The sequence below is a fragment of the Labeo rohita genome, chromosome 3 (genome assembly GCF_022985175.1).
Source record: "Labeo rohita strain BAU-BD-2019 chromosome 3, IGBB_LRoh.1.0, whole genome shotgun sequence".
In the NCBI taxonomy this organism is placed as follows: domain Eukaryota; kingdom Metazoa; phylum Chordata; class Actinopteri; order Cypriniformes; family Cyprinidae; genus Labeo; species Labeo rohita.
Genome location: NC_066871.1, coordinates 14,897,392 through 14,911,041, shown reverse-complemented (window position 1 = coordinate 14,911,041; position 13,650 = coordinate 14,897,392). Strand labels below are relative to the sequence as shown.

At 35.0% G+C, this 13,650-nt stretch overlaps 1 protein-coding gene across 2 annotated transcripts in view; it reads left to right on the top strand.

Moving 5' to 3' along the window:
* Positions 1-13,650, top strand: part of prkcbb (protein kinase C, beta b) — a 158,612-nt gene that overhangs the window by 32,542 nt on the left and 112,420 nt on the right. For both annotated transcript variants that reach the window (XM_051102886.1, XM_051102880.1), the window contains exon 3: positions 7,711-7,793. In XM_051102886.1, the coding sequence (XP_050958843.1) occupies positions 7,711-7,793 (83 nt within the window). The remainder of the gene's footprint in view (positions 1-7,710; positions 7,794-13,650) is intronic.

Genomic DNA, 13,650 nt, shown 5'->3' with positions numbered 1-13,650 from the left:
AAAACTACAGAAAACAGTGTTTTATTTCATATTTTATATCATGTCTTTTCAAAACATTTTGAAGTATAACATTTTGAAGATTGTGCTGGTCACTCTCTTCCATGCTGCAATTATAATAAATAGTTACAAAAGTGGCATAACGTTTTCACAGAAGCTCATGTCTTGAATGCTATATTCTATATTAAAGGGGCATTCAGTAGTTCTTTTTTAGCTACGGTATGCATTGCTGTACTGATATTACAATGATGTTAGATGCTGCACTGCCAAGTCCCACCAGGATCTCACTGGACTTTTTTTGTGGGTTTCTCAAAAAATTATGGTGATATTTGCTGTATTTTTTTTTATGTTGCAGTGAAAACCGACCAGTAATCTGGATATACAGTTGAGGCCAAACATTTACATACACCTTGCAGGATCTGCAAAATGTTAATTATTTTACCAAAAAAAGAGGGATCATACAAAATGCATGTTATTTTTTATTTAGTACTGACCTGAATAAGATATTTCCCATAAAAGAACTTTACACAATAGCTGAATTTATAAAAAAAAAAAAATCAAAAGTTTATTTACAAAGGCAAAATTTTTTTGTTTTTGTTTAGTGATAGTTGTTCATGAATCCCTTGTTTGTCCTGAACAGTTAAACTGCCTGCTGTTTTCCTTCATGTCCAACAAATTCTTATTTTGAACCCTTTCCAACAATGACTGTATGATTTTGAGAGCCATCTTTTCACAATGAGGACAACTAAGAGACTCATATGCAACTATTACAGAAGGTTCAAATGCTCAAACTATGCATTAAGAGCTGGGGGTGTAAACTTTTGAACAGAATGAAGATGTGTATATTTTTTCTTATTTTGCCTAAATATCATATTTTTTTGCATTTACTACTGCCCTTCAGAAGCTACAGAAGATACTGACATGTTTCTCAAAAGACAAAACAAGTTAAATTTACCCTGATCTTCAAATTCAAAAAGTTTTCACCCTCCGGCTCTTAATGCATCGTGTTTTCTTCTGGAGCATCAGTGAGTGAGGAAAGGGTTCAAATACACAAAAATGCTGAAAAACCAAATAATCTGTGGGACCTGAAGGATTTTTCTGAGGAACAGCGGGCAGTTTAACTGTTCGGGACAAATAAGGGACTTATTAACAACTATCAATAAACAAAAATAATCATTCAAGTAACAGCACAGTATTAAGAATCAAGCGTATGTAAACTTTTGAAAAGGGCTATTTTAATAAATTCAATTTATTTATAATTTGCTCTTGTGAACTATATGTAAATGTCTTTTATGTGAAATATCTTATTCAGGTCAGTACTAAATAAAAAAATAACATGAATTTTGTTTGATCCCTCTTACTTTGGTAAAGCAATTATAATTTTGCAGATTCTGCAAGGTGTATATAAACTTTTGACTTCAACTGTAATTATGTTACTATTTTAAGTGACAGTAAGAACACAATTACTTGTAAATAGTTTTGTACATAATTACTGAAATTGTGGTTTTAGTCCCCTATGCACAAGGCAAAGGTGACACCAGCATTGAAATGCTTTCCTTTCCTTTCCTTTTTAGTGTTCAGTCTTTTATAGGGTGCTCAGTCCATCCCTGCTCACTTTACAGTGGAATTTATTAAAGTGCAGGCAGGACACATATTAATTAATTAATTACATTTTTATTTATAAAATACATTTTTATTATCTAATATTGCATTTCCCTCCTTCAGGGTATTTATTTATTTATTTATTTACTCCTATTATGACAACTGGATGTTTAATTAAACTGGATGTTTGATGGATATGACAGTATTAATGTATTTGGTCTCGGCAAAGTAGATATGCTACACTGCTGAATTGCTGCTGTTGTTGTAGATTATTGCTGCTGTTGCTGAAATGCAAGTTCAGGAACTTGCTGCAGCCAATACAGTACATACGGCGATATGGTGCTTTGAGTATTTAAGATATACTGCTGCTGCACAAATAGCATATATAATGACCTGTAGCAGATCTATACAGGTGGAGCTGGGGAGGTGGAGGGTTTTAGAGTAACTCTGAAATGTGCTGTGAAGTGCTAAAGTGAATGCTAACCAGCCGTTTAAATGTAAAGCAGCAAGCTCATTGGCTGTGTGTGCAACATGAATGGCTTGTGCCAAGTAGCTTAATGCTGTGAATATCATCAGTTTGTGTTAACAACCCGTCAACCTGCACCATCTAGAGTTTCATGACAGAACTTGGTATTTTTTATTGTGCTGAAAAATTGCAGAAATAAGTGCAAGATGCCACAAATAATGCAGAGTTTGCTTGATTTTGCAATAAATTCTTTATTACATTTTATTACATTATTGATGTGGATCAGAACGATTATTTCATGTAAATTATGATTATAGCGATTATTGACACTAGAGGTCGACCAATGTATCAGTTTTGCAGATTAATCGCCACCGATAGGCGGAACTATCAGTTATCGATAAAAATCCCTGCCGATAGTTTTTTCTGGGTTGGGTGCGTTGCTGGAGCGGCTGAGAAGGTTGTCATTATACAGCAAAGTCCCTATAGTCTTTGTTATACAGCGCGAGAGTGGCGGAAATCACAGACAGCACGTGCCATTTGTTTAGACACGTGACACGGCACACTGCACAGAGCTGGACACTTCAAAGGCGGATTTGAAACATCGACAACGAAACGGTGTGTGCAGTATACTGTAGTGCATGTTTACATGTCATTACTAAGCGATGAATTTGTTGACTAGATGCTGCATTAGTGGAGAAAAGACAGCAGTATACTTTTGCCCGTTTGGTGATCAAATAAAGTCTTGTAGTCCGCCACTTGAATTGAACACGACGCGTCCAGTGTGTGTGATAGCGGATAGCTGCGAGTTCTTCTAGACGTGCTGCTGCACTTTTGCCCGTTGTGTGACTAACATATTTTTATATTTTGATTAAATAACCACAAATGTTCTAGAATAGAAGCAGTTAAATTGTAAAAGTTCACACTATCCATATGTATGCAGTTTCAATACTGTGGCCTTTGTGTAGATATTTAAAGATGGCCATCTTTAGCTTGATTGTTGATGTAATGGTTACACTTTACAATATGAGTGCATTTGTAACATTAAGATTGATAAAAGCTGTAGAATAGAAGTACTGTGCCTTGTTAGAGTGTGTTAATTTCAGCATTTACTGATATATTTTAAAAATTTTAGTTGCTTTTGTTAACATTAATGAACAATGAACTAACTGTAATGATCAGTATATAATTAATATTTTTATTCATTTACAAAGTATGGTTCAGTAGGCATTTTTTTTTTAAATAGTAGAGCACTATTTATTTTCCGTTCAGTATCCATTTTAAAAACTGTCGGTCAATTAATCGGTATCGGCCAGTGTGGTCCAACCTAGTTATCGGTGTCTGTAAAATCCAATATTGGTTGACCTCTGATTGACACCTTTACAACTTAGGCTTTACTACCCGGGATTTCTTTTTTTTCCATAGGGAAATCTTTCTAACCTGTGTATGTGATATCTTTCTCCCAGCTTTAGAACTTCCCTGCTTCTTTGGCTGTATTTAGCTGATTCTTTAATAATTAACGTGATAAGTGCAGTCCATTGTCTAATTTTTGCTCTTTGCATAACCAAACAACACTATTCTACTCTACTAGTGTATCTGGTGACAGCCAATGAGTGTGAGGATTCTCTTTGCCGTTTAGTGAAACACTGCGGGTGACTCACACCATACATAATTAAAACACTTTTTAAAGAAAACTATTATGAGTACTCATGTGAGTTTACACCGTTCAGATGATTCCTCATCTACTTACTTCCTAAAGTGTAAAATGTTTTAAATGAGCAGCAAACTGCTGAATGCACTTTTGAATATTCTACACTGAACTGAAGACCCTTCCTTTGTGTGTTTACGAGAGATGTAGCAATGTGTGATTTGAGAAGAAAACGTGTGTATTGAAGCTTTGAAGGTTCCCATTCATTGTAATTGCATGGCTAAAACTGTCCAAAAAAGCTATTTTGCATTGGTAGGAAGAAAGTTAATATTAGAAAGTCATTTTTTGGGAGAGAGTTGTTCATTTAATATAGCTTGTAATGCTTTTGCAATGCAGGATGTAAAAAGGTAATTGTTGTTGACCATTCTCAAGTGCTGATCATAGTCTGCACATCACATCTTTATTCTTAGCACTAAAAAGAGAGGGACAAAGGAGGTGTTTGCCAAAAGGCGAGATACAAATCTATCATGTGTTTTTGTCTCCTTTTGGCTCAGATACACAGGATTCAGCACTCTGTTTTGAAGCGGTTCCATACACTTCTAAAGAAGAAAAGTTTAAAGATCAAATTCAGAAATGTATTTACTATAAAGTGTTTGGACTAAAGATGTTCTCAGAATGGCAGCTCTGGATCTTTCTATGATCAATGGCAACCATTTATAACTATATAATTTATAACCATTTATAACCCTAAAACCTGTGCCCTCCAACTGATCACCCCCTTGTTGTTTTTTTGGGAGAGAATTTGGTAAAATTCTCAGCTGGACAAGCACTGTTATTGCCATATTTACCACACTTATTTATTTTACTTTCACATTTATTTTTAATTTTTTTAGTACTAGAAAAAGACAAAAATCTGAGATGTGATTCTGCTTGTTTCATTTAACATGAAACATGTTTGACATGTTTATTCAATCAAAAATTTGAACCTTAAAATGATTGTTTTTATAGTGATCTTGACTTGAAAATTGCAATGAATAAATTATTGCGATTAATCAGTATATGGTGTTCTTTTGCCCAGTGCTCGATCCAAAAAGCTGAAAGTGCTCAAAACAGTTGGAGCACTGTTGTTACTGTGCTGCTTGAATGTTTAGCTCACGTTGTTCTTGGCCTATTTTTATTGTTATTTTTTTTAGTAAACTGGTTTTTAATAAACATCACAAAGATGAAAAGAGCAAACTTTACTGAATCATACGCTTCAGTTCTGTTCCAAATCTGTTTTTCTTTCTTTATCTCTCACTTTTCTCACTGGAGTATTTAGAGTGTGTGGGTGACAGTGGCTGTTCAGCCTGTCTGAAGTTTGGCTGTTGTGTTTTTGGCCGGAGCTGCCAGACTCTGAAAAGTGCAGATTCTGAAAGAGATTACAGTGAACGTGAGAGACTTTTTACGTCATTCCCCATGAGGAAATTGCCTATAACCTGCTCCAGTCTCATGGGATCAGAATAGGAGTGTTAACCTGCAGCAGGAAGAACGATGCCCCTATGATGACCTGGATATGTCACACCACGGAGGTGCCAGGGGCAATAGTGATGTGAACAGAGGGGCATTATATGTGTAGTTCAGCACAGCACATCATTTGCATAGTAGTTTCAGCTGCTATAGCTCTAATACAGATTGGCTGCGGTCACAGGTTATTGCACACTAACATGCTGCTTAAAGTGTAGTATATAAAGTACTGTATACTGCCTACTAATAGTCAGCAAAACACCATACAGGCAGTGATAAGCTTTTACACAATACAGCAGTGATACTACATTGTTCTCACATATACATCAAATATATTCGATTTTATTGGACTAACTAACTGAATTAAATACACATATAAACAACGTATTTGACCCTGGACCACAAAAACAGTCATAAGGGTCAATTGTTTTAAAATTGAGATTTATACATCATCTGTAAATAAGCTTTTCATTGATGTATGGTTAGGACAATATATACAGCTATTTGAGAATCTGCAATCTGAGGGTGCAAAAAAAATCTAAATATTGCGAAAATCACCTTTAAAGTTGTCCAAATGAAGTTCTTAGCAATGCATATTACTAATCGAAAATTAAGTTTTGATATATTTATGGTAGGTAATGTACAGAATATCTTCATGGAACATGATCTTTACTCATACAATGTATTTTTGGCTATTGCTACAAATATACCCGTGCTACTTGGTTTTGTGGTCCACGGTCACATATATAAAATACAGTATTTGTATTTATATAAATTATATTACTATTAAAATATACAGTTATTTTATAAATAAATAATAAAAATAAAATACAGTATATGAAGAGTTCATTTGCAAAAACAGAAACTCTGAAACAGAAACTCAATGTTTTTTCATTGTGCATTCCAATTAATCTCAATCAAACTGCAGTAGGGTTATTTTGATATCAAGTAAAAATAACGCAATAAAACACAAAAACATGTTAACATAACATGATTTCTAAAAATGTCATATATATATATATATATATATATATATATATATATACATATATACACGGCATGTGTATATCTGAATTATATTACTGTATTTCTATCATTTTTAAAATTAAAATGACACTTTTTGTAACTTACAAATACACTAAATACACATACCATGTGTGTGTATATATATATATATATATATATATATATATATATATGACATTTTTAGAAATCATGTTATTATGTTAACATGTTTTTGTGTTTTATTGCGTTTTATTGTATTTATCTGAATTATATTACTATTAAAATGTAGTTATGTTAAATAATAGACAGTATATATTGTATTATAGTTATATATATATATGTGTATGTGTGTGTGTGTGTGTGTGTACTTATATAAATTAAATTATTATTAAAATATATAGTAATGTAATTAAAAGAAATAAACATTTTAACATTTTTTTGTTATATATATATGTGTGCGTGTGTGTGTATGTATGTATGTATGTATGTATAAAATACAAAAAATATTTATTGACAATTATTATTATTATTATTATTATTACAAATAATGTTTATTAATTATTATAAATAAACTACAAAGAAATGCAAAACTTTGCAATAAAGGTAAACAGTGAGTCAAATCTAGATTTTGCTTCCACTTGAAACAAAAACGGAAATGCAGCCTCATTTTGTTGAAAAAGCTTAGGGCAACATGAATTTCATGCTGGTTTTATCTGGTTTTGTGCTGGTCTAACTGGTGGATCAACATAGCTGCGAATGTTTATGAACATTTGTCTCAAAAGCTATGAATGACCAAAAAATGTTTGCCATGCTGGTTAAGCTAGTTGCATAAGCAAAATTTTTGTTTTTTTGTTCATCACACATCATCATGGTTGAAAAAAAGAAGTGTGTTTATGCACCATTTTGACATCTTAAACGATTAAAAATGAGTGATATTTCTGTAATAAAAGACTAATATAACCAGTGATTTATTGCAGTTTATGGGAAGCGAATGAAGGGATTTTCCAACAACTCATTGTCAAAACTGACAATTTAAATAATGAATACAATGATTTTATTGGCAAATTTAATGGGTGAATTAATTGCCATGTATTTTATTCCAGAAAAAAGTGCTGTAGTCGGTGTGCGCGGCAACAAAAATAGAATCTGTGGTACACCAAGCAGCATTTAAATGCCCAAAACACTCACACAGCTCTTTTGTTTCAACTCTGGAACATTCACAAATTGGGAATCAATTCAAAAGCCAAGAATTATGTAATAATAACAGCAACAAACAAGCACTCATGGTGCGCAAGTACCACTTTTTGTTAAACGGGTGTAGTTCGGCCTCATGCGGTGTTATGTTGTGATGCAATGTGCGTGAGGGGGCTCAGGTTAGGTCAAGGGGCGTGACGTGAAATCAAACAGGATCTCTGTCACAGCAGATGAATGTCTGTCAGCGCCATGAGCTCTGATTCTCACCGTTTATCTCATCTGTCCTTCTTCCTTTCAGTCTGCTGCTTTGTGGTGCACAAGCGTTGCCATGAATTCGTCACCTTCTCCTGCCCTGGAGCAGATAAGGGTCCTGCATCAGATGTGAGTACAAAAATCTCTCCTATTTCCTTCCTTCCTCCACTCTTCTGCTTTCTGTCTCCCTTCTTTTTGTCTCTCCTCTTCAATCTGTCTCTCTCTCAATCCCACGTGAGAGAACAGAGAAAAGAGGTGGGCAAAAGTTGTCGTCCTCTAGCAAATCTAATCAGATGTACTGTCACAGAGGAAGTGTGTGAGACAGCTGCGGTGACGATAACCCTTCCCGTTTCAGATTTCCTCCTGGAGTCGTCTTCTCCGCTCATTTTGTCTCGGGCCCCTGAGTTATACAACCATTTAAATCAACAAATTACCCAGTCTATAGTGACAGCTACAGGAAGCGCGTCCACACGGGGGACCAGAGCTCTTTTTTGTTATCGTGGATGAGAGCGAACGTAGAATGCCAGCTCAATCACATCATTACAATTACTACACACAGGAACAGGAGGGAGAAATGAATGGCGCTGTGCAGTTACGGGAAATGGCTTTGCTCTTTGAATCCGTGCAATTATGAAAAATACATTTCTGCTTCACTCTCAGCCACTTCTTGATTCTCTGACTGTCTAAACTAGCGTTTTTCACCAGGAGTGAAAAAAAAAAAAGAATTGTGAAAAAAAATCTTACGGTGAAACCACAGCAAGGAATCATTTTACTGCATCATCCAGAAATCAGTCACCATAGACGTTAAAAAAAACAGTAAAAGCCATGAATCAGACCAGTCTGGTTCAAGATGAATCACAACAGTATTAAAAAAGAAATCTTGATGCTTTAATTAACAACTTCCTGACCAGTTTAAACTACATTTTATAAGTATGCACATGTGTAGTATAAATACAATCTACATACTACATCAGGTGACCCTGTCCTCCACCATTTATACATACAGTACATGACTTTCCTCCTGTGGCCTCATGGGATAGTAAATTTAATATATGCTTATGCACTCTTAAAAATGAAGGTTCTTTATTGCCATCGATGGTTCTATGAAGAACCTTGAACATCCATGGAACCTTTTAAATGCAGAAAAGGTTCTTTATGGTTGAAAAAAGGTCTTTAGATTTTTAAAATGTTCTTTAAAATGGTTCTTTTAGGAACTGTTCACTAAAAGGTTCTTTGAGGAACCAAAAATGGTTCTTCTATGGCATCACTGCAAAAACACCCTTTTAGCACCTTTATTTTTAAGAGTGTGCTCAAAAATATAATACATTTTGAAATGTTTTTACAACATAACTTATGCTGTATATTCCTGATGGCTGAATTTTTATCAGTAATTACTCTTTGGACCCTCTAGAACTGGTGTTTATTTTGTTAACGAAAGCTGTAACGAAAAATGTTCATTGACAAGCTTTTTTTTCACCATGACCAGTGAGGAGACGACAATAAGGTCAATAAATGATAACTGTGACTATATCAACATGCAATATCGTTGATGATAAAAGATAAGACTAAAATGTATTTTAAAAAATAACAAGTATACTAAAATCTCTTTTTATTTTAATCAAAAAAATAAAAATAAAATAAAATAAAATACACTGCAACAAATGCTTTTCTTACTTTTTTTTTTTCTTGTTTCCAGCCAAAATATCTAAATATTCTAAAATCAAGAAGGATTGTTTTCAGAAAAAACAAGTCAAAATAATCTGCCAATGGGGTAAGCAAAATAATCTTGTTTTCTGCTTGAAATAAGATTATTTTGCTTACCCCATTGGCCGATTATTTTGCTTGTTCTAAGCAAAAACTCACTTTTTTTCTGAAAACAAGACAATAATTTTTGTTTGTCTAGAAAATTCTTCTTGATTTAAGAATTTTTCGATATTTTTTCTGGAAACAAGACCAAAAATCTAAGTAAGAAAAGCATTTTTTGCAGTGTATTAGAACAAAATAAACAAAATATTAGTGTGAACTGCAGGACACGCCTCTGCTATGCGAGCTTTCATGTGTGTGGTTGCCAAATATCAAGAGTTCAAATCTCCACATCAGAGGTTCTTTGTTAAAAGGATACATTTTCTGCCTGCAGTGTTGGGGAAAGTTACTTTTAAAAGTAATGCATTACAATATTGAGTTACTCCCTAAAAAAGTAACTAATTACATTGCGTAGTTACTTTTACGGAAAGTAATGCGTTACTTTACTTTTGCATTACTTTACATGTCTGTACAGTAGACTGCAGAAGAAAAAAATGTCAACTTTTCAGCAATAAAAAAAGGAAAACAAATGTTAGATTATCTTGAGTAATTTTTGCTTATTAGTATGGTTGAATTGGATCATCGAAGGTCAGCAGCAATGCGGTATGAAATGCATAAAGGATATTTGTATTATTTAACATATTTAATTATTGCAGGTTTGCGTCATATTCTGAGTTGAATTTCAGTGTTTTTATTCATTTTGAGGAATACTGAATGTGAGTGAGATGAATTAATGCATGTTCACATTTTAGAACATATTACTCCCGATTTCTCTCAGCATGGGGAAAGGAGAGATTTTTATCAATAAATGGGGGGAAAAGTAACTAGCGTTACTTAATTGAAAAGAGTAACTTATTTTCTTGTCAATTTAAAAGTAATACATTACTTTACTAGTTACTTGGAAAAAGTAATAATATTACGTAGCTTGCGTTACTTGTAATATGTTACCCCCAACACTGTCTGCCTGGTACTTTTTGCAATCTGGCAACCATATCCACATGCTTGCTCTTCATTGCAGAGGCACCAATGATGATCTGAAAAACCGACAAAAATTTGTAAGCTGTCATTCTGTGTTTAGGCATGAGATCTCTACTTTTTTTGTTTGCGATTATAGTTGCTGAATAAATGCACTTACTCAGCCGCTGTTGTTTTAATAGAGAAACATTATTGCAATTTGGAATTACTGGAATTTATTATTAGGAATTTCACTGTTAAAATGTTTTCATAATCAGGGCTCTACAGTGCGACTGAAAACTACTGCGTGCGACTATGAAAAATATTTAGGAGCACCAGTGCAACTGACCCGATCAGCATATTTGTTTGCGCTGAGGGGTGCTTCAAAGGTTTCTACGTGTTTTTGCAACATTGAGTAATGTATCACAGACATATCTCACGAATCCTTTCATAAAAAAGTGTAGAGAGAGTGTAAATAAGAGATTCATTGTGCAGTGTAGGGAGGTTTGTTGATTATAATAGAATTTTGAGATCATGATGAACTAAGATGAGTGACAACTTTTAATGATTTTTAAGCGAGTGTGTAAATTAGATATTGATTGAACAGTTAAATAAACAAGAAGTTAATATTAAGTGACTAACATTGTCCGACTATAACACTATTACCTGATTTTGCTCTGTTTCGCATCGTTTGCAGAGCTCATTTGCATTTAAAGCAGCCTCGACCAGAATGGGATGATTTTTGCTGAGCTCATTTTGACAAGGTAAAAAGGGTGTTGTTTTACAAAACCATTGAGAATTTTTAATCAAAGTATATTAGAGACTTTTCATTAAGACCCTAAAGAATCATATCAACTTGTGGAAATGGGCATCCGATGACCCCTTTAACATTTCTGTATTCAAAATTTTATATTTAAAACATTAATCTCACCCACCTCTGAGCCTCATTAAACATATGAAAATACACCTACAAGCCAGTTTTGTGTTCTTCTGTGCCACCGCTGTAGTACAAATAAATTTTGTTAATACTGATTTCATTTGATTGGGAACTTATTCTTAATCTACTTGTTCTTATTCTGTTTTTTGAAGTTTTTTTAAAAAGCTTGTAAAATATATTTTTTTAAGAATTTGACATAAAAGATGACATACTTTTAATAAAGTTAGAAAAATGCCATTACAAAGATGAAAACAAAATTCCCCTGTAAATCACTTTAAGGAGTTAAATATGACTTCGTAATGGTAAGGCTATTTTTTGATCAGATGTTTTTATTATTTATTAGAAGGTGCTCCTGAAATTTTGACTGTGCTCTTTATTTTTGTCAGTTTACCCATTATACAGCATGGGTATAGATGTTTGAAAACCACCAAACTGACCCCAAACCAGCTCAAATTTTGTCCACCCGCACAATCAAATTCAAAACCGCCCAAGTGGGCAGGAACCCGCCCAATCTGGCAATACTTATGTTACCTCAATCTTTGATAAACAAACCAGTAAAACCATATAAACCATATAGGAACTGTTTGCTTCAGCCTTCATTTATGAGCTAGATCGCTCTGCCTTGAAATAAGATGCTGTATTCTTTCACATTCTCAGATGTGCCCTGCGGACTCTTTAAGCATGATAGTCCCAGTGCTGTACGTCTGACAGCCCTCTCAGCGGCCTTCCCTCAGTCAGACGTACCTTCAGCTCTCAGAGGAGCGCCCTAGAAGTCCCGGGTCGGCTCCCCTGCTTAGAATACCGTAATATTTACACAGTACACCCAGCAGGGCCGGGCGATATGACACAGCTGGCAGACGCTGCACAAAGGGATTCAGAGTGATCTAAAATGGAGACCGTTGGTGGGATGTCGTTAGCACATTTCCACGCCTCAGTCCACATTAGCGATCTGGCGCTGTCCCACCGCTTTTCTAAGAAGCCTCGCCATTCATCTCATTCATGCAGATGAAACGCGCCCTTTCATCCTCCTCCAGAGCCACGGCGATGAGGTTCATGCTTAATTCCGTTTTCACGTTTGTTCTCCACCGGTCTAGAAGTGCCGCCAAAACCGTGTGCGCTCTGGACGTCGGCGTGCCAGTAAACTAGGCACGATTTCTATTTGATGAAGCCTTGGCCTTGTGACATTGTCATTAGTTTTTTTCTTTTGTAAATCTGCTAGGTAGTCTCAGAAGAGCCACTAAAGGGGATTGTAGGTATAAATATAGTCAATGTCAAAGACAGCCAAGCAAGGCGGACTCAAAGATGTTTTCGAAGGGGCTCATTTTAGGTTTCAATTATAGAAGTGGGCTAATTAGACGTTCACCAAGGGATTTCTGTACCGGTAGTCTCATTAAACTCTTATTCACGTCATAAGAACTCTGTATCGCACTGAAACTCAACTCTGATTGCAGCTGTGCAATGAAAACCAGACCAAGCCAGACTTTAGGTGGGTTCATGGACGTGTTTTTGCTTTTAAGTCTTATTCCATAGTCTGTGTTTTGTGTTCAAGGGAGTTGTGACAAGACCGTTGGCTTTGAACAGCAAGGGTTTTAGAAAGTAGAAATGTCCCTTCGATCGCCCACTGTTTTTTTGGGAAACCTAAAATATTTAGAGTCTACCTACGTTTTTTAAAATCTCAGCCCTCATTCTCATTTTGGATCAGTTCACTTTCTGGATAAATAATTGAAATCTATGATATATCAGCATTGCAGTGGTCAGTTTCTGTTGCGCATAAGGCATTGTCAAATAGTGAGAAAGGGTTTCCCTGTTTATCCTCTCAGTCCTGGTGATCGTCACCTCTTAAAAATGCTACGGAGAGACACACAGCTCCACTGGAATAATTGGACACAATAGACAAGCCAATTGTTCCAATGCTGTTGTTTGCCACAAAAGCAGAGCTTGTTAGCTGCATTGCTTACCTGTCTGGCATGAGCAACAGTGGAGATACAAACACACACACACGTACATTTATACACACAAACACATATACCTATTATTTCCACATTCTCTATTGAAAAAAAAACTTTCAAAATGATGTTTGATTTGTTGGAATCGGACCAAAAAGTGATTGAGCTACACCTGTTTGAAGTCGATAGAGTCAGCAAAGTCTTTTTTTTTTTAAGATTTATTTTTGCTATTTTTAGCCTTTAGTATGACAGGGCAGATCAGTATGGACAGGAAGCAAAGTTGGAGAGAGATAGGGGGCGGCATCGGGAAAGGTCTTCGAGTCTTCAAACACGGGACACCCGTATC